Source organism: Chenopodium album, chromosome 13, assembly GCF_948465745.1.
Source record: "Chenopodium album chromosome 13, dcCheAlbu1.1, whole genome shotgun sequence".
NCBI classification, from domain to species: Eukaryota; Viridiplantae; Streptophyta; class Magnoliopsida; order Caryophyllales; family Amaranthaceae; genus Chenopodium; species Chenopodium album.
Window position 1 is genome coordinate 15,797,593 of NC_137846.1, and position 22,950 is coordinate 15,820,542.

Consider the following 22,950-nt stretch of genomic DNA (forward strand, 5'->3'; position numbering starts at 1 on the left):
AATAATAATATATTTACATTAATTTAAAATGCTATAAATTAATAGGGGGTAAATATAAGGTATAGGTTCAATGATAGCAATTAGTATAAGAAAATATAAACGTAATGAATAATAATTAATATTGCCAAAGAACGACATTTGTTATCATATATACAAATAAGTATTTTAATTAGAAGTTTATTTGCACAAACAAAATATACCTTAGGTCTCAAACTTTATCTTATAAAATAAAAGTATTGATTAATTTAGATTTTATACAATTAATACGTAATAGAATCTTTAAAATTGTACGTAGTGTATAAAATTCTTAAGTTTGTTTATTCTAAACAATTAAAGAAAGAAAGAAAGATTTTTAAATTTAATACTATTATATTTATATATCAAATTAGTTTTTGGGTCTATATTACGTGTTGAGTTATTAATTGTGATGCATAATATTCGTGATTTAATCTTAATTTAATAATTTTAGGTCTTTATTTTGTTTTGCAATAATTTAATTAATATGGATAAATGATTAATCTTCCAATAATTAACCTTGAGATTTAGATCGAGTATGTTCAACTCTTGTATAAACCGTATTTCTATAGATTTGAAATACATGCTGATATGAAATAATAACCAACAACACAATTTTGGAGAGTGACATATGGTGTTTGGAAAACTTTTTAATATATGGTTTAGATGATTAGAGACACTTTAGACATTTTATGCAAGTGTCATTTTCTCACCCCTTGACTAATTAAATAAAGATAGATTTTAAATTTTAATCATATAAAATTAATACAAAAAGAGTGTAAAAAATATTTTCATTTTATTTACTTCGTATATTCAACCTTAATCCTTATCTCTCATATGTAATGCCTCGTAATGAATTGGTAATTAGCTAACACGTGTTCTACTTTCTTTATCAATTACACCAGTACATGCCTTCACCCACCAAAAAAATGCCTAATTAGCAAATATAACATCACCAAAATTTTCACAATTCTTAATATAAAACAATAAAAGAAAATTCAATGCCTAAAAGGGTGGTGGTGATGGAGAGAGAAATGATAAGTTAGAATACAAAACAAAAGAAAAAAACACAATCAACAAAATCAAAATTCAAATCCAAATAATAATTATGAATAATTAGTTTGCAAAAAAAAAAAAAAAAAAAAAAAATCACATATCTCCTTCCCATTTCTCTCTTTTGTCGTGGTTTCTTTTTGTTTATCTTCCTCCCTCTCACCAAACTCATTCTCAAAAGATAGAATTATTGAGTCTTTATTCCAATTCAGTTTTGAATTTTTGGATTTCCTTAAATTGATATTTTTTTTTTGGGTAATATGAATTTTACAAAGCTAAGGGTGCTAGGATATTTTCTTTATTTCCATGAGAATTTTTGTTGTGATTTGAGTGATAATTTTATTTGTCATGTGAGTTTTTGATTATCTGAAATTGCATAATTTTTATTTGATTGGTTTGGGTTGGTAATAACTTGATGAAATTTTTTGTAGTTTAATATTATTAGCAATGGAGCTAATAAAAATGAAGAGATTTTTATTTGATTGGTTCGGGTGGATTTTAGTATTTTGTTCCACCAAAAGGGATGGTAGTTGAAATTTGAGGAAAATAAGGTTTGATTTTGAGGTTTTTTGGTTGTTTGATTAAGCTCAAATATATTTACTGGGTTACTTAGTTGTCCATTATACGATGGATCTTGTGGTTGGTGGAAAGTTTAAATTGGGGCGTAAGATTGGGAGTGGTTCTTTTGGTGAGCTACATTTGGATATGTTCTTAATTGAATTTTAGCTTTGTTGAATTGTGTGTGTATGTTTTTTTATGTCATGATAATTATTCTTTATGCTATTGTTTCTTTAATTAAATTAGGGACTAATATAACGAATGGAGAGGAAGTTGCTATCAAGTTGGTATGTGTTCTTTATTAACTATATGTTTTTTCATGTAAATTTATGTTAGGGTGATATAATTGCTTACTCTTAGGCTTTATTTTTATCAATTTCTTGTTAGAATTTTACTGCTTCGTGTTCATATTAGATATAGATAAATTGATAGAACATATGATTAGGGGGCATTAGTCATATATAAGAGTGTTTTTGTTGTTCTAGTTTTACAAAAAAAACAGCATTATCTTCTACGAGGGAAAGTCAAATAAGGCCAAGCTTGGCACACGTCTTTTCACTCGTAGAAGAAAGTTATGCCCAGCATGACACTCATCTTTCCACTCCCCCATTCTCTATCTCTCTCTTTCTCTCCTCGGACTAACATCTTAACTCGGGTTTATTTTTTTATTTTTTTTATTTTTATTTTTTTATTTTTAAATTTTGATTTTGATTCTTTATAAGCTCAAAGTCAATGTTTGTTATAAACTTATCTCCACTTACTTATAAGATTATAAAGAATTTTGCATAGGAGGGCACTAATTTTTAAAATTGGAATTTTTATTTAACTACTGTTTAAATTATTCTCATTTATTTTTAAGTTTTTTTGAAACAAATGCTCATTGAATTTGGAAACAATAATCTTATGATTTTTTTTTAACTCCATGCATATTACACACTTTGGTTTTTTGCATCATTCATTTACTCCAATTTGACCATATTAATGATTTATACGACAATTGTAAAAAAAGTTCTTGTGGCATTTTATTAGATTTTACATATAGTTTTAAAATATCATCTTTTTATAATTTTCACTTACTTGATGAGTTGATAAGTGACTTTATGGTGATTATGAATTTTAGGAATCTATGAAAACAAGGCATCCACAACTTCAATATGAGTCAAAATTGTACATGCTTCTTCAAGGAGGTTAGTAAGTTCCTTTTGTGTTTAACTAGTTTATTATTTCATATGTTAAATCACTAGTCTCAAGTACCTTAGCTTATGTGTATCTGATTAATACTTTAATTTATTTTATAATGAAGCTGGTATTCCTCATTTAAAGTGGTATGGGGTTGAGGGTGACTACAATGTCATGGTGATTGACCTTCTTGGGCCTAGCCTTGAAGATCTCTTTAATTACTGCACTCGGAAGTTATCTTTGAAAACAGTTTTGATGCTTGCATATCAACTAGTATGTGCATGCCTTATGACTATAAATTAGCTTGATGTTATTGTTCCCAACATTATGTTCTTATTTTCTGTTGTGTAAAGATCTTGTCCATGTTTTTTTGTAGATTAGCAGAGTCGAATTTATGCATTCTAGAGGCTTTCTTCACCGTGATATAAAACCTGACAACTTTTTAATGGGCTTGGGACGCAAAGCAAACCAGGTGCCTATATATATTTCCATGTATATTAATATTTCTTTATCAATATCTAAATGTTATAATTCGATACCTCTTAATTTTATCAAAAAATATCTATAAGTATTCTTGACATTTTTTTTTAATGATGATGACAGTCTCTTACCTGCTTTTTATGTTATATTTGTTTTTACAAGTTGTTGGTGCCTTCACCGTAAGAATGTGTGTGTGTGTGTGTGTAAGTTAGTAAATAGTTGTATGCTTTATATTACACACTTTGGTTTTTTGCATTATTCATTTACTCCACTTTGGCCATATTAGTGATTTATATTACACAATATCAGGCTATTAGTTAATTGTTGTGTATATTCTTTGTCATACACATGCTATTCTTGTACAATATCTGGAGTTTAAAAAGACAATCAGAGGAAGAAGTGACATTGATTATTTCAATTCAAGAAATTAAGTTAGAGGGGATATAAAAGAAATAATTTTAATATGAAGTATAAATGTTTTATGAGAATTAGAAGAAAAAAATAAAAGGCAGTGTGACATGTGGCACTATTGGTTTGAATCCTAAATTATATATACTAAGTGTAGATATTTATGAAAGATGTTATAAAAAGAATTGAAGATAAAGTCTCTACATAAAAAGACAACGATATCAATAATTTATTTATCTTATGTAGAGTTTTGTGAGATGAAATCATGCGTAGGCTCATACTAAACAACAATATACTTGTAGAGATTGTCAGAAATCCACCATTCAAAAGGTCTATCAAGGATTGAATAAATACGGAATTATACATATCTGGTTTAAAAAAGAAAGGTTAACAAGCGTGTTTTAATAGTCCCATGGAATTGCTAAACAAAAAATGTAAGAGCTTCTTTAAGATAAAGGGGAATGATAAATTGATAATTAAAATATTTGATTCTCTACGTGGAAGACAAGTATGAGGCAAATTAAGGAAGGTGGAGGGATGGGTAAGGGGAGAACCGAAGAAAAGTAACTCTAACTCAATGATAATCTTAGTGTTGTGGAGCTTCATGTTGCTCATCCATCTTTATCATCTCAGAAGACTTTTAGGATTCAGTCTTATTAATAACCACTTTTATCATCTTTGTAATTTGCATTAAAGGTAAAAGGTAAAAGGTTATTTTCTTATTAATAATTTATTTATTTTTAGAGACATTAGTACATGCTTGTATTACTCAAATGAAATCAACTTTACAATAACAACTATTTGATTGCCAAAGTTGGGATCATTATTAATTAGGGAACAAGTTACATAATTTTTTTTAAAAGAAATAACAACACTACCCTTTATAACAAAAAACCAAAAAGAAAAAAAAAACATTTTACCATAGGGTCGGGGATGAACTAGTGATACATTGCAGATTGTGGACCCTTCTCATAGTCTAGCTCCTCTTAATCTAATATGTGGCACCCAATAAATTTTTTATAATGGTCAGAGCATTAGGTTTTTTGTGACTCATGCGAGTAATACAAGAGGACATGTGAGGGTTACTTGACAACCTACATAGCAATGGGAGCAAGGTTTTAGAAGCACACTTTATTGTCAATGGATTATGATTTATGACTTAAAGTGGAACATGGATTTTGATGGGTTGTCGTTAAAAGTGATTGTAGAAAATTTTATGAACTTAAATCATCGTAATAGGAGGGTAAGAATGAGTAGTTTATGCATTATAATATTTTTCATGTTTGAAAGATAATCATGGAATCAAAGGATGGTTATTCTAACTTATGTTGCATAATGACTTCAATTTATTTTAGGATTTTTTTTTTCAAAACCACTCTAAAGAGAGGTTTTTGTTTATTCAAAATCACCACTAACCAATAAGTTTTAAAAAATCCACTCATAACTCAATGAATTCATTTGCATAACAACCCTTATATTGATATTTTATTAATAACCATTAATATAATAACATTATAATATTAAGCCCATGATTTTGAAACTAATCTAGATTGATTAATAAAACAAAGTTAAATAATCCCCTTACCCTCCATCCATCACTTTCCTAAACCCAATTTCCTTTATTTTTCTCTCATTAATCACCATCACTTTACCACAACTAAAACCTCAAATGAAAATAATACATCAACTTCTTTTACTTTATATATTATATTTATATGATCTATTAATTTATTCACTTTTTTCATACCACCACTCATTTTTTCATACATTCTTAGAAACAAGAGGTTACTATAGGTCAAACTTTTGAAAACAGAGAGAATACAACATTTTTTAAAATTTATTTTCTCTAGAAAATACAAAATGTCATCATTATTCAATAATATAGTTTTGTCTCTCCATAATATGTCATTATGCTTTCAAAATGCGTCATAAATAGATCTTATTTTAAAATACTTTCACAATGAATATGATAATATACCTACCTTTAAAAATGTTCAACCAAACTTCTTTGAATTTTGTGTAGACATTTATACCCCTAAGTATGTTTGGTTACTTATTTTCCCTAATTAATATTTATTTATTATTATTATTTTTTTTAATTCTAGGATAGTGTGCGGATATTAGGAGTGATCACAAATCGAATATCCAATCCAAAATCCGATTTCAGATCAGATATCTATATCCGAAAATTGCTATATTTGATATCCGTATCCGATCCGAAAACTTTTGGATCCGAAATTTTCGAATTGGATACCATGGATATCCAATATCCGACTCTTTTAATAATTTTTTTAAAAGAAATTTTAATAATATTATTTAAATTCTATTTTAATGGAAAATTTTAATTTTTTAATGATAAATTGATGTATAAGAAGTATTGAACTTAAGCAAAAGCAAATTAATTCTGCAACAATTTTAAAAAAAAAATAATAAATTAATTCATTGCTAACTACTTGAACATGAAGAATATCAAATAGACTACATTTTACACAAACCAATTGCAAAACAAAGAATTTTTACACAAACCTTCAAACGAATTGTCACAAATTACAAAATACAAAACAGAGAAATTATAATTGTCATTGAGAAACAGAGAAGACAAGTCGTCGCTGGTGGAGCGGCCGAGAGTAGGAGGAACTGGGATTTGAGATCTAAAAGGGGATGTGATGATAGTGTTACGAATTGGAAGTTCGAGGAAGCCGATGATGGTTGCAGTTGTTGTTGTAGTTGTTGCTGCGGTTGTTGTTGCAAGAATTCGAAATTTTAAGTTGTTATGGTTGTTGATTGAAGGAGGGAAGGCGGTCAGTAGTTGGTGCTAGTGGAGGAGATCGAATAGAGGATGAAAGAGAAGATAGAGAGAAGAAGAGAAAGGGGCGGTATTTGCACTGAAGAGAGAGAAGATAGATCTAAGGGGAGAGAGAAGAGAGAGGGGGCGACAAGTTGTATTTTGAGGAATTTTAGGGTTAGCTGCTTTGGGTATTTGGGAGTATATGAATGAAAGAAAAAAAATATAAGTATAATAAAGTAAAGTATCTTCACCTCCTGACCTTCGTAATAAACTACAGTGTGTTTTTTTTTCGGATATCGGATCTGACATCCGCGGATATCGGATCGGATATCCGATATCCAATATCTGAATTTTTTTGGATATCCGAAATTCAATATTTCGATATCCGAATTATCCGTATACGGATCCGGATCCGATCCGAAATTTGGATAAGATATCCATAATTTTCAGATTAGATGTGGATCGGATCTTCAAATAGTTTTGCTCAACCCTAACGGACATTTAGACCCCTAAAAATATTTGTTTACATGTTTTCCCTTATTAATGTTGCCAACAACTAAATTTGTGACACAAAGTCAAATCGAAAAAGCTCCCTTGACATGGCGGGCTATGGCGTATGCATCGCGCGCGTTAGCTGCTCTAGTAAATAATTCTTCCTTCGTTCTATTAATATAACAACAAGGATAAAATTACACATCCCAAAACATATTTTATAAATTAAATATCTATAATTATTTAAGAATCAAATAAAAAAGTTGATATTGTGAAGGTATTTTTTAGGCGAACCTGACAAAATCTCATATGTAGAGATGACAACGGGTCAAATCTAGACCGGGTTCAGATACACCCGGATCTAGATTCGTTTTTCTACCCTGGATCCAGATCCGACCCGGATCTGTCGGGTATGGAAAATAGAGATCCATATCCGACGGGTCCACCGAATTCGGGTCTAAAATGGGTCCAAAACGGGTCGTAACACATTTTGCCTAATATTTTTCTACAAACATAATGTTCGTATTAAAAAAGGCATTTTTAGCTTCTATCAGGGATGATTAAATTCAATATTTTAATTATACGAAGTAGTTGTACAAGTAATCCAAAATAGCCTAAGAATGTCAAGTATAATTTACATTTGTAGGAAACAAAGCAAAACTAAAGAATAATGCATAATTCAGTTACCATATGTACTAGTAAAGTCTATAGTCTACTCAATAAGCTTAACAAAAAAAAAAAAAAAGGAAAGCAAAATTCAAGTTCTACCCAGCCAAACAATCTAGAATCACTTACATATGAATTTACATACTCATATACATAGGGGTTAGAGGTTCGGTCGCGCTCGATGGCCTTGAAAATGAAAGTTCACTCGTGCTCTAGTAGCTCCTCGGTAGTTCGGTCGCCGATTTGAATGGAGGTTCACTTGTCGATTTGAATGGAGGCTCCTTGCTGCCATGAATTAGGGGTAGAGAGAGAAAGTTAGGGTTTAGTTTAGGAAAGAGAGGGAAAATTTGAGAAATACTGAGTGTCTTTGAAAATAGTTTGGGCTGCGTGTTGGGCCTTAAATTATAAATGGATCTACGGATCCAGGTCTGGGTATCATGGTTAGACCCAGATTTAGATCCCTTTTTTTCAAAGGACTCGGATCTATCGGGTCCAAATTTTAAAGACCTATGTTCGTGAAAACGATGTGGATCCACGGATCCGGGTCGGATTCAGATCCATTGCCATCCCTACTCACATGAGTACATGACTGCATTTTACTTAGTATATAAATAATAATATGTGGTCAAGTAAGACGATGAATAGTGCAAAAATTCAACTGTTGCAATATTACCCCCGAACGAAAGAACTATAATTTTGTGAGATTGAAAATTTCTTTCATTTATATATTAAAAGTCTAACATAAACAAAAATCTAATAGCATAAGAAGTATATTATAAAATCCAAATTTTATTTACATGCCTTCATATGTGGCCTGCTTACTTTTTTCATTGTCAAGAAACGACACTTGGCAAAAATTTAGGTCTCTAAGTGTCGTTTGTCTTGTGTGGTTAGCTATAAAACTCAACTTTATAATTGTTAATAATATAATTTGTGGACATACTTAATCATTTTCAACACCCCACAAGTATATATTATTTGTATTGCCTTGTATAATATTTCACCATTAATAATTAATTATAAAATTGTAATGTTTATTAGGCTATATATGCCTTGGTTATTGGAGCATTCTGATTAAAGATGCAATTGTTCATTATAACTTAAATTTTTTTTGTGTATTGTAGGTGTACATCATTGACTATGGCCTTGCTAAGAAGTACAGAGATCTCCGAACTCATAAGCACATACCTTACCGGTATGACATGACATATTTCTTTTGCTATATGTGTGCTCAATCAACTCATAAAAAAATTCACCGGTTTTGTTATATAATACATTTTTCTATAGGAGATTACTGTTATGTCATAACCCCTCAACTCTATATTTATTTACTTAACACATTTTCCTTTTAAAGTCGTCCCTATCTACTTGACATTATTCTCTTTCTTTTCATAAATGACATGAGCCCATTATTGATATATAATAATGGAAACAAAACTCACTGCCCACTAATTACAATAAACCTAAACCCAGGCCACATGCCACTACTAACTACTCTATTTGATTTTAAATGTTATTCTCAATAGACACTATCTACAACTTAAGAGAATGTTCTAAAATTTTCCAATACTTCAGAAAAAATGTTCAAGTGGGGTCTTTTTTATTCTTCTCAATGAATACTATTTTAAATAGCAAACTTTTATAATTTTTATTAACATGCAAGGGGAAGAATCAACAAAGAATAACGAACATAAAATCGCAGTGCTGTGCAGCTACCGCTTTGTAAGAAGTGTGTGATCCCTCACAAGGATCATGAACGTTTAAGAGGAAGCAAGTGAGTAATTTCCTTCCTTATTCTTAAACGACTAAGCTAGCAATTTGTTTTGTCTCAATAAGCTGGGGAAGTCTTATTTGTTGTTCGTCTTTTCATTGGATTGCACGGAACTTTGCTTGTTTCTGCCTCTGTTCTTTTCCCAGACTCCAAAAAAGGCAGGGAAAGAGGGCATGGTGACGAGATTGTCATTGGGGATCAGAAAGTTTCTTCGAATCCATTTACGATCCCGAGTGTCAAGACACAAAAACTCCCATGCCTTTCTTGGTTGGAAAAAACCTAACCGGTGATTTCGGACAGGTAGGTGTGGTCTATCCATCTATCACTCTTTTTGAGGACAGACCAATGGACCCTTCTCTAATTAGGACCATAAACTAGCTGAAATAATTTATAGGCGTCTCGTTACCTTGCCTTGGAATAGAATCAAAGAGCATAGGGTGAGTGGAATATGTAGCATAGACGGTGGTCAACTTATCTTTCCGATAGTTGAAGGGAAGTTCGTTAGGTGAAAAAGAGCAAGTAGTCTTCCCTCATTCCCGAGTCGCATTAGCACAAAAGTGCCATTTTTTGGTGTCATACGCCTTCCGAATGTCTAACTTCAACCTAACGAATGTTACACTGCATCAGGCCTATCTCTCATCTTTCAAACTGGTTGAATGGATCATAGAAGGCCTAAGATGTGCTTCCATTCCTTACTTGGAACAAATCTTGGCTTGCTTCTTTGTTCTTGGATACTGCTTAGTTAACTATTGGGAATGTAAAGATAAGGGGAAATTCCATTTAAAATGGGAGTAGCGATACTCTTCTTCATTCCTATTACTGAGATCAAGCTATGAAAGACCATCAACGAACAAGACTACAGTATTTTTCCGGGCACCAACCTTTTCACAGGGCGCAAGGGTAATAAGTTGTCTATCCCAAGCAGATAAGCCTTGCCTCGCGTCCTGCTACATAAGGTAGTATACAAGGGTGCAAAGGCCTTAGAGAAGGAAGCGTTGATGTTGGTCCTTTTGCAGCCCAGCCTTATTCCACTCCCTAAAAATAATCTGCTGGCAGACTGAACTACATGAATTGGTAGCCGACACTTAACCTTCCCCCTTTACGTAGTACTTTCAGACTACGAGAGAGAACATATGCTACTCTTACTATGTTTATCTTTTTACTACTAGTTATTCCATCTACCTTCGACCAATCTATCACTCCCTTGGGAGCCCATACCTAAGAAGAGTTAGCCTGTCAGAGTTTTCCCATACATGTTTGCCCATGGTCACCCACAAATAGTACTAATGGCCCGTACATGTTTGCCTATAGTAGCAATGTTCCAAGAATGGATGTCCCTGATATTAAGACCTCCTTCCCGCTCTCTTCTTATTCTTCATTGGAGGGTATGGATGGACTTCGCCGTTCTTTCCCAACTAAAATAGAAAAAGGTTGTATCACATCGAGATGTCAATTTGTTTTTCGCCTTGATGAGATGGGGAATTTTAAACTTCTTATTTATTAATACTTTTGAGCACTTTATCTTCCTAAATTGAGGCCAGCTCCCATCGTTCCGACAACCGACGGGGAGCACCTCAGTATACGATCATGCACAATATCTGGGAGTCCTATTACATCTAAGGCCAACTAAAATTCACCAAACCAGGGTTTATCTCGTGTAGTGATTGTGGAATCGTACAAGGATATTGAATAGACAGACGGTTGATGTATCAGGTTCGACCCTATCTTTCGTAGCATGCATTCCCATTCGTGTCACAGTATTCATTCACCAGAAAAAAGGAAGAGTCATTTTGCTTATCTAGTACAATTATTGATTTAGATCTCTATCATCCTCAAAAGCAGCAAGAAAGCATCCGCCAATTCTCGCCAATCAACCCTATATATCAGTCTGTCTTATTATTCTCTTCTAATGTATGGTTAGTTCCCTCGCTTTATTCTTCGCTATCTAGCATCGTTCTTTCTTCAGTTGGCACCAAATCCTTACTTATATCTTCCAGTGAAAGTAGCCTTTCAATCCTATCCTTCCTCTAGCAAAATCTCACCTATGGGTTTGACTCTCTATATTCTCTCTCGTGTGAGGTTATCATAACTTCTATCTATCTGCGGTCTTGAAAAGCCTAATAGAGGCAGAAGTCGGGGTCACTAGAGCGATCTGCGTTGAGTGTCCCGATTGAAAGAAAAGAGGAGATAACTCGTCGGCGCAGAAATGAAAAGAGTGGCGCCATTCAAAGTGGAATTCTTTTGAGATGGTACGAATGGGATGGATGTCACTTGCTCTATAATTTTCCTTTTAATGAAAAACAGGACTAACCATAATATACTAAATAACGAGACTAAATAACTACCGGTACCACCCAGCTTAAAAGTTAACACAGAGAAGGGATGTAATACCATCTGAATAATGAGCAATATTAGCCGTTACATGTTTCGTTTTCCCTAACTCTTCGCACCAGTGGCATCATGTCTTAAAATAGCGGGCATTAAGCTGCCTTCTTGTAACACCCCCAAATCCCCCTCTACGGAAATACTAGTATAATTCATATAATTATACCATAGAGATAGGCTTGGACGTATTACCGCCGCGTGATTACGCAAGGCTACTCAAAATAGTTAACTCAATAACAAAACTCGTAGCGGAAACTCAACTTTCTTTTATTAATACTTATAAAAATAGTAACATTGTTATGAGTACTCAAAATAAAGACAAGACCAACATTCCTAAACTAGGTGAAGCAAATCCCAGGACTCCCATATGCTCATTCATGACTCCACCTGAAAATAGTCAACACTGCTTACCATTACGGTAAACAGGGCGAACCAAAATAAATAAAAAATACGGATTAGCAAAATATGCTAAGTACGATAAGTGCAAGATAATATAAACTCAATTTATTTGCAAACATGCTTTCAAAACCAATTCCAATAATTTCAAACTCATTATTCCAAAACCGATTCTAATGATTCAATATTCAAAATAATAGTTAATAAAACCAATTTCTTTATTAAGAACCAATTTCTTTTAATCCAATTCCTCACCCAAGTGTGCACACCCCCCAAGCTAGTATCCTTATATTACAAGGCTATTCTTGAGGAAAGACCCGGTCATACAAAGTCCAAGGCCTTATCAATAAACCAAATCCCCATAGTGGGATTACTAACATGCTTAAAAAGCATTAATAATAATAATAATTCAATGGTTCAATAAATCCTTTTAATATCTAATAAATTCCAATATAATTCAAAATCCTTTTTATTAATTCCACATACTTTTAAAATCAAAACCTTTTAAATAGATACTTGAGAATAAAATCTCATATTAATAACTTTTTAAAATCAATAACTCTTCCTTGAAAAACCTTTTATTTAATTCAACAAACCTTTTAAAATCAATTCCTTTATTTAAACACGATAAGTAATTCAAACCATTCAAAACATGATTTAAAAAAATCAATCATTCAAAATACTTTTATTAAAACAAATATTAAAATCAATACCCCAAACATAATTTATTTCATAAATCATAATTCAAATCAATTTAATTCAATCATCATAAAATCATTCGAAACATGTTATTCAAACCAATCACTTTTAAAGGTATCTAGCCACCTAAACGTACCTTGATCCCTGCTAGAAAAACCAAACAAAAAGAACCTCAAGAACCTTGATTCTGAATATCAATAAATACTTCGCACTTTCAAAGTTCAATCACGAATACACCTTGCAAATAACATAACCATAAGGTTATTACAACATAAACTCAAATCTAATGTGCATGGGCTATAAAACCCTTTTAAAATAATACTTTAATATAAAATTATAGCTTTGAAATAGGTATTTGTATTTTAGAAAACTAACCATGAAGAAGATAAAGGAATAGAATTAAAGAGAATCAAATTTTCGTTGGAAAGAATAGGCAGAACTTGCAGAGGTCATAACTCCTTCAATATAACTCCGAATTGGGTGATTCTTGAGCCTAACCTCAAGGATTTTTCGGGAGGAACAATTTTCTGTGAAACATCAATACCCTAAAAACTGACCAGAAGTGTCCGAAAACTGGCTTCAAATGTATACGGGATAATATTTGTATGAAAAGAGGAGAAGAAAAGTATAAAAAGGTTTAGGGAAAAGAAGAAGAAGAGAGAAGAAGAGAATTGGGTTTTTGGTGTGAAGAATATGAGAGGTATGAAGGGGTATTTATTGGCTCATGAATGAGGGAATTATGGTAGGAGAATGTAGGAAGAATTATGGTAAAAAGTATTAAGGAAATTACTTGGAGAAGTGAATAAAGAAATATGGCAACTTTTGATATTAAGGTGATTAAGAATAATAGAATTTAGGAAAGTGTGTTTGTCATGAAAATAATATGGCAAAAGAGATTACTTGGGAAATAATCAAAAATGAAATAAGGTAGGAAAATAAGATGATCAAATCTTTGTGATATGGAAAATAGGAATTAAGGAAATAAGGAATTTGAGGAAGATAATTAAAATACAAAACTAACAAAATAATTAACCCAAATTTAGCATATGGTGGCCGAAAATATTGAGCATATCTATGCTCATATTTTCGGACCTCCACTTATAGTTTTAGGGAAGTATTTACTAGATTTTAAGGATTAAAAAATAATTGTGTAAATAATATATTTTGTATAAAATAATTAATTAGGAAAATACCAATTATTCACTATTTAATTTCACTAAGAAAATCAGATTTTCTTTACCAAGAAAATCCAAAAATTCCTAGTTAATTATTTAGGAAATTCGGCTCTTTTAAATAAATAATAAAATATAATTTTATTTAATTAAAATATCCAAAATATATATAAATAATCCGGTTTTTAAAATAAAATAAATGTTGATAATAAATCTTATCCAAAATTCAAAAATAATAATTGAGTTTTAAAATACTTTTGGCACCAAAATTCAATTATCATTTTGGCTCCAAAATCCAAATAGTAAAATAAATTACTAAAATACCCTTTTAAAGAGAATACTAATTAATTAATTAGAAATACGTTTCAAAAATACGGGGTATTACACTTCTATCTTATTCTTCCAAAGGCTAGTTAACCAGAAAATTCGGAAATGAAATAAGTCTACCGGAAGCCGCTGTTTTACCGGTTTGTCTGTCTCCGATATTTAATTCTCGCTTGACCATTAGAAATATTTAAGGTTTAAAAGTGGAAAAGAACTCAAGGCATTATAGGGAGCATAATAAGCAAACCCTCATTGACATGCTTTCTTGGCCACGTAATTAAAGAAAATAATTGGCAGGGACTGTATAATGAGTTGTTTTATGTAAAATCAGTAAATCTAGTTAAGTTATTAAAATAGAGTATGCCGTTGTGAGTGTGTGTAAAGTTGTTGGACCATAGTGAGTAAGGTAAATATAATTTAATAATGGTTGTATCTTTTCATTGATGGCAATGTGTCTAATATTTTGAAATGTCCAAACATGAAAAGTATGTCAATTATTTCGAAACAAAGAGTACTCCTCTTCCAACTATATATCACACAATAAAAAAAGAGATTAAATAAATTGCTTAGAAACTTGTGTTGGTTAAAGTTTGTCAAGTACATAGAAACAATGGGGAAAGTAGTTTCGTTATTTTACTTTTTCCTCAAATCAAAGCTATATTCGAATAACAAGTCAAATTTTTTTTTTTTTTTTAAGTTGCATATGTTTTGTGTGTATTAGTGCTTTTAATTCATATGAAATGTCATCTTTTAAAGCTTTTACTCATCTTGACCTCTCTATAGGGAAAACAAAAATCTCACGGGCACTGCTCGATATGCCAGTGTGAACACTCACCTTGGCGTTGGTAATTTTGCAAATTATTTCAATTCTTTTTACCTTTTTTAATCAAAGATTTCTTATTAAAAATCTTAATATTGTTGTGTGGTTATGCATAGAAAAAAGTCGAAGGGATGATCTGGAGTCCCTTGGTTATGTACTTATGTATTTTCTGAGAGGAAGGTTGGAAATTTCGTACTTTGGTCTTGCACTATTTTTTATTTCTTATTTTGTTGTTATACTTTTGAGTTAATTTTTTTGGGTTGGTCTACCTTACATTCTTTTCGTGATCATTTTTCCATTTTTCATTTGTTCTTCGTAGCCTTCCTTGGCAAGGACTAAAAGCAGGGACTAAGAAGCAAAAGTATGATAGAATTAGTGAGAAGAAGATGTTGACTCCTATATAGGTTAATTTTGTTTACCTTGAAATAAAGTTGAATACATATATGAGCTCATATCCATTGTACTTCTAATCATTCTATTTGGTGACATGAATCACACTTCATCTTTTGGACAAGTATAATGTTTGGTGCATTGTAAGTATGAATTGAATCAAGTAAAACTTTCTTGATTGTTTAACTTGGTTATAATATGTGCATATAATTATCTCGATCTTTATCTATTCACAGGTGGTATGTGGTGTTAAATTTTAGCTATCCTATTATTTTACGCAATAATATCAAAATTTTCAGGTTAAATTACATATTTGTACTTTATTAAGAAACAATCGATGTTGACAACTATAAATCCAATATTTAAATGTACTTGGGAGCAATTTGCAATATATAGGATTTTACGCCTTTAAAGTTAAGGTGTGATTAATGCTCTTTGGCACTTAGTATTAGAAGAACATGTCTTTATAGGATACCCTTGCTTGAGATATGTTCTTTAGATATGACACATAATGTCAAAAAAAAAAAAAAAAAGTGAGGCATAATATTTACTATCTAAATGTTGTGCTTTGAGTGAGACATATGTTGTTATAGATGCACTCAAAGGCTTCCTTGAAATGTTCCATCCTTAATGTAAGTTTTGAAGAGACTATTTTCATAGCTGACCACATTCTTGTCATTATCTTCCTAAGTTACTAGACACGTGTCGGCCTATGATTGGTCAACAATTTTTAAAATTTAAAAGATTTTTTTGAAAAAAAAATAAAAAACCCAAACCCAGATTCTAGCAACCCCAGCCACCGGCCCCCTACCCGATTTTGATCACCAACTCCCTTCCCCTTCCTGATTCCGGCCCCTCCCTCCCTTCCCCTCCCCGGTTTTCGGCCACCCCTCCCTTTCCCTCCCCGTTTCCATCCATAATTAGACCTGGCAATCCTGACCCAGACTCGATGACCCGACCTGAATGACCCAAAATTGACCCAAAAATAGTGACCCGAAATTGACCCGAAACCCGAAACCCGAAATCAACCTGACCCAACCCATATCCGACCCGAAGTGGAATTGACCCGACCTTGATCTGAAACCCGAGATGACCCAACTCGAAACAACCCGACCTGAAGTTAACGCGATACATGAGTGAATCGACGTGAAGTTTACCCAATACCCGAAGTGACCCAACCTGAATATAAGTTGAATTAATTGACCCAAATAAACCCGAAACCCGAACTAAAATTGTCGTATACCTTAAATGACAAGAATCAATTTAAGCTAAAGGCTTCACCCGAGCATACCGAAATAGAAAATAACCACAATCAAACTCAAACTGACTAGATTTTTCTTTTTTTAATTAATTTGTAATGTTTAACCGTGTAAGTAATTTACATATTTTAATTATTACAATTATATATCATGAAAAAAGTAGCATTAATAAATATATAGAGTTAAATTTAACCCAATGTATCGACCCGAAATTGACCTGAGAAATTAACCTGACATTTGGACTCGAAAATTGACCTGATCCAAAATGACCCGACCCAAAATGACATGACCCAAACTCGACCCGACCCGAACTCGACCCGAAGTGTTGACCCGATTATTTGCTAACTCGAAATCAACCCGAAACTTGAAATGACCGAACTCGACCCTAACCTGATCCGACCCGCCCCAAACTTGACCCGATAACTTATTGACTCGACCCATACCCGACTCGAATGACCCATTTTCCAGGTCTAGCCACACCCTCCTAATATAATGATTACACAATCATTTTTTTTTTATTATTTTTTTAATCTTTGATCTTCCATTTTTTTTGGAAAAATTGTCAATAATAATACAAACTTTCACCCGTCCGCTAAAAACAAGTTGAACTTTCAATTTTTTCAAATTAATATAAACGTTTGGGTTATCCGCTTTAAACAAGACATTTTACCTACAACCTAAATGACCGGTAAACTTTTTTTTTGATAAATTCATTTAACAATTTAGTTAACTCATAATCAACACTTTAACCATTATTAATTAACAATTAAAAAAAATACTACTTCTCCTCCCCACCACCAGCCCTCTCCCTCTCCCTACCTGCAGCTTCCCTCCCCCATTTTACCCCCAGCGATGACAGCCTAGCTGCCCGCCCTGTCGTCGCTATCCCCTTCTCCCAAACCACCATCACCAAAGCCCTCTCCCTCGAAATCCCTCTCCCTCGAAAACCCATGAAATCCCCCTCCCTCCCTACGAAAATCCACGAAAACTCCTGATTGCCCTTTCACCTAGCCTCGAAAACCCTAGCCGGTAGGGTTTTGACGGTGGACGAAGGGGTAATTTGGGGTTTCCATGGGTCTTCGTAGGGAAGGAGGGGGATTTTGTAGGTTTATATGGTTGATGGGAGCGGGAGAAGGGAGTGAGAGGGTAGGGATGCTGGAAATAGGTCGTCGGTAGGGATCACTAGAGGGTCGGGCGCCATCGGGGAAGCGAGATGGGCAAGGAGGAGAAGGGCTAGCTGGTAGGGTTTTAATAATAATAATAATAATAATAATAATAATAATAATAATAATAATAATAATAATAATAATATAAATCTTTTAAAAAATAAAAACATTAAACAAATAAAAAAATTCAAATTAAACATTAAAAAACAGAAAAAAAAAACATAATAATAATAATAATAATAATAATAATAATAATAATAATAATAATTTAAATCTTTTAAAAAATAAAAACAATTAACAAATAAAAAAATTCAAATTAAATTATCAAACCAAAAAACAATGACACATGTCTGATGTACTTTTTAATCAAGTCACTAACCGGTCATAACTTGTTTAAAGTGAATACCCCCAAAGTTTGTATTATTTAGAAAAAAAAAAAATTGAAAGTTCAACTTGTTTCTAGCAGAAGGGTGAAAGTTTGTATTATTTTTGACAATTTTTTCCTTCTTTTTTTTTAAATTCATGTGAACAAATTTATAAAACTTCTTAATATAATGAGATCGGTAAAATACTCTGAATACCAAAGTCTCACTACCAAGCTCCTCCATTTATCTTCACCATCTCCTTCACCTAATATTGACAAAATTTCAGTTTGAGATGATGATGCTTCTGACTCTTCCGGAGATGAAGAAGACGGCCCTCGCTTGAATTTGTGTTGACGGGGAAGAGGATGGGTGGGGTTTTCGGTGGTTGGGCTTGGCAGAAGAGATGGTTTTAGTGGGTGGTCTGGGTAGGGAAGGTGGTTTCGGGGGTGGGTCTGCCGGAGAGGTGGCTGTGGGTTATTTTTTTTTTTTTAATCTCAATAATTTTTTTTGATTAATTTTTTTCTGACAAATCACGTGGTGACACGTGTGCAAACAATCCCAAGTCACAAATGGTAACCTATTTAGTCAGTTTTAAGTCACTTAGGACCATTGGGAGCAGATTGAGTATAAAGGTCAGATTAATAAAAAGATAATCAAAAGGTGGGATTATTTTGGGCGGATGAGGAAAGGTCGGATTATTCCAGATAATTTTTCCTACTTTTTTCCATGATTAAATTTTGCACACGATTGTCTGTTTCATACATTGATCTATAATATTGGATAATCCATATTTTATTAAAATTATAATTATATTGTTATCATTATAATTAGGTATATAATTGAATTGAATAGATGGTGTTAATTTTTAGAGGATGCTTCCTAAATTCTACTTATTATATGTTGAATTAGTGAAAGATACTACGTGACTTCTTATACTAGAGCTCTAAGATGAAAGTTTTTATGATCAGGATTCAAAACTCTGATGAATGGTTGTCAAAAGTGATGACATACAAGATAAAGTTGACAAGCTTATAGATGTCATGTTTATATTTTGGAATAATGTTGAGATTAAGATTTACAAATGATTTATTTGTCCCCTCGATCTAGTCCTTTACTCATGGATCAAATGCATCAAGAATAAAGATTAAAGGAATGAAAAGAAAAGCACACAATGAAATTAGTGAGTTATTAATTAGAAGAGTTAGAATTATATTGCTAGACGCTATACTAGTCTTTGGCAGTCAATAGTTTAATTACAAAGCACATAGAAACTCTTAAGATGGTGTTTAAGTTTTGAACTCACTAAAATACTCTTGATTTGTACACTTGGTCAACTATTAACTTTCAAATTATATTAAAGCCACATTATCAATGTTGCATTGGTGCATTCAAATGGTTTGTAATTTAAGTAACAAGTTTTTAATTTTTTTTTTGGGAAATGAAGAATTTGCGAACATATCCGATCCATTCACTTTACTTAAGCTATATTCAATTTTTGATGGTTTGTAAAGAAATTGATTGAGATACATAGGTTTGATTAAAACTCTCCATAGTACTACAATTGATGTGGGATAACATTGAAATATTGAAATTGAAAAACAGAGTACAACGTATCTTGTAAGTGTGACTCGTAATCGAGTAACTCTGTGCGTGCAAAAGATTAACACAACCATGAGTAACATCTATTCGTGCACATAGAAGTTTTTCATGATGTTACCGTGTTTTTAATATATTTAATATGTAGTTTATATATTAATATTATAAATTGAAGTGATATATTTTATATTTTATAAAATTAATTATTAAATAATTAAATATGTGTGTATTTTTTCTTTTTTTACCATATACCCTTGAGTTTTTTTGTTTATTCACCATAATCCCCTGAACTTTTTTTAATTCATCATATACCCCTGAGTTTACATAAAAATACACCATATTACCTTGATGACTAATGATTGTTAACTTTGTCAGTCTTCAGGGTCAGTTATGACACAAAACTAGGGCTGGCAATAGCTGACACGACCCGAACCTGACCTAAATATAGCGGGTTTGGGTTGAGATTTTTGACCTAAAAATTTAATTGGGTTAACACAAACCCGATCTGAAAATTAAATGGGTTAGGTTAAGGTTGAAAATTTCAACCCGAAAATGACCCACTTAACCTTGAAAAAAAAAAAAAAAAACTAACTAACTAACTAAACTAAACTAAAAAATCGAAACCTAATGAAACCAACCTATGCCATAAACTAACATCCTTATAAAAGCAAAAACCCTAAAATCTTCACATACTCTCAACCGTTTCAACCCTTTCTCTCTCGTATTTCATTTTTTCTTACGAGCCGTAATAGCCCAGTACACGGGAGCGACAATACCTAGGGTAAAATTGTAATTTCATGCAAAAGCTTAGACAGGAATTACTACTATGTAAAAAAAAAAAAAAAAAAAAAAAAAAAACTCTTTTTTCGAAAAATAACAGTATAAAAATCAACAATAACAGTATAATTAAAATCAATAATAACAGTATATTAATAATAAATATCTAACATGTATAAATAAAGTAGGCATTTTTCGGGAGCATTTGGCGCGCCACATAAGAAAATGTATTATTTTGTCCAATGAAAAATTAGATTAATAATTTATTTAGAATTAAAAAATTTACTCGCCACCTAAGCAAAAGTGACGAATAAGATTTAAGAATTTTGACACATTAGTAAAAACAACGAATAGAGAATAATTAAAATTTAAATTATTTTTAAAAACCAATAATTATCTTCTCAAAAAAAAAAAGTAATAATTATCTTTTTTACATATATGGATGCAAATTTTTGATCGCAAATATCTTTAATCTCTCCCTAACAAATATTATAAAAGTTTGATTTTAATAGTGTACTCATCGAGACGAATAAAACTATATCTCATATGACTAATTCCCCATAATTTTTAATAGTTAAACGATTATAAATGAGACTAACATTTTAAACAGAACGAGTATATTAAATAAACACATAGGCAAACGACTTATTTTGATCAATAAAAAAACGAGATTTGTCATTTCTTTTTTGAATTAAAAATTTAAATTTTCACATAAGCAAAATTAGTGAATAAAGTTTGGGATTTTAAATTCAAGCATCACATAAAGTGAGTTAAGCATAAGGTTGGTGATTATGTTTTATATTTTTTCACCGTTTGGTGATTATGTTTTTTTTTTCACCGTTTAGTGATTGGAGGGGGTAATTCTGGCAAAAAAAAAAACGGAAGCAAAAACTTAATCACCTGTCAGATACATTGGGTTAAAAACTTAGTCACTTGTGGTTAACCAATAAGAAAAAAGCAAGTATTTAATTTTTTTTATTCACACGAGGCACGTCAATTGTGAAAATGACGGCTCTCTTATGAACTTTTCCCAAAATTTCCCCTTTTGGTGCACTTCTTCCCCTTCCCCACGTTTTCCCTTTTTTTGTTTTTATTTTCTTTACTAGTTCTTCAAACTTCACTCTTAATGAGTTAATGGAAAGCTTGATTAAAGGTGTTCGACACTTCGAAAGGTAAATCTCTACTTCATCTCTTTGGTTTAGTTGTTCATAATTGCCTTAATTGTTGTGTACTAATTAGAGTCGGAAAACGTAGGGTTTAAATTTTGTCAAAAATTGTGGAATTCTTCCTGAATTAAGGGTCGAATTTGGTGTATGATGATAAAATTTCGTATTTTTACCTAGATTATTGTTGTAAGACTCTTGATTTGCTAATGCATGGTTATAATTGGGTGGGTATCTTGACTCTTAGTGTAATTGGAAGGAGTAGTGTGAAACGGAGTAATTATACTTAATTGAAAGAATTTAGTACTTAATGTCGAGTAAAGTGTATTTATGTGTTAATTTGTTTGTGAATTATATGAAAGTTGTTTTATTTTTCAATATGTGTTGATGTTAAACAATAGCTATTGTAGTTTTTAATTGAATGACAATTATTATATGTTGTAGATGGAGATGATCCCAATGGCACTTGTTGTTCGATTTGGTGGGGTGTGGAAACATACTCCTGATTTAGAGTATGTTGGTGGTGAAATGAAAATGTTTGATGAACTCCCTACTAGTTTTAATGTGGATGGTATGAGGAAGATCATAGATAGTTTAGGGTATAAAGACATTATTAAGATGCATTATTGTGATCCTACTAAAACAAAAAATACAGGCATTAGATTCTTAAGCTATGATGATGTTACCTTTGCAGGAAGTTTTCATCGCTTAAGCTCTTGTTGCAATGATGACAGCAATGGAGAAATTTTTTGGGTAGCCTTTTGGAATAGATAGGTGTTGGAATTATTTTGTATTTATACTTTTGTAATTTATTCCAAAGGCTAGTATTATATATTCAGCTTTTAAACTCATTTCAGGATTTCATATTGATAAGTGATTATGTTTTTGGGAAGGTGATTAAGTTTATGTTGGGTGACTAAGTTTTTTATGATGAGTTCAAAACAGGTTAAAAGGTTTTCCGGTGAGTTAAATGCTCGGTTTTTCTAACTCAATCACCAAAGGGTGAAAAAAAAAAACTTGATCACCAA

General features: G+C 31.8%; 1 protein-coding gene across 1 annotated transcript; it reads left to right on the top strand.

The window, feature by feature from the left end:
• The first annotated feature begins 1,028 nt into the window (after window positions 1-1,028).
• LOC145576400 (casein kinase 1-like protein 9) lies at window positions 1,029-15,771 on the top strand. The gene is made up of 9 exons (XM_081634169.1): window positions 1,029-1,756; window positions 1,873-1,913; window positions 2,747-2,813; window positions 2,930-3,078; window positions 3,182-3,277; window positions 8,764-8,834; window positions 15,170-15,231; window positions 15,323-15,386; window positions 15,526-15,771. The coding sequence occupies exons 1-9, from the start codon at window positions 1,696-1,698 to the stop codon at window positions 15,608-15,610; spliced, it is 696 nt and encodes a 231-aa protein (XP_081490295.1). The 5' UTR covers window positions 1,029-1,695; the 3' UTR covers window positions 15,611-15,771.
• The last annotated feature ends 7,179 nt before the right edge of the window (window positions 15,772-22,950 follow it).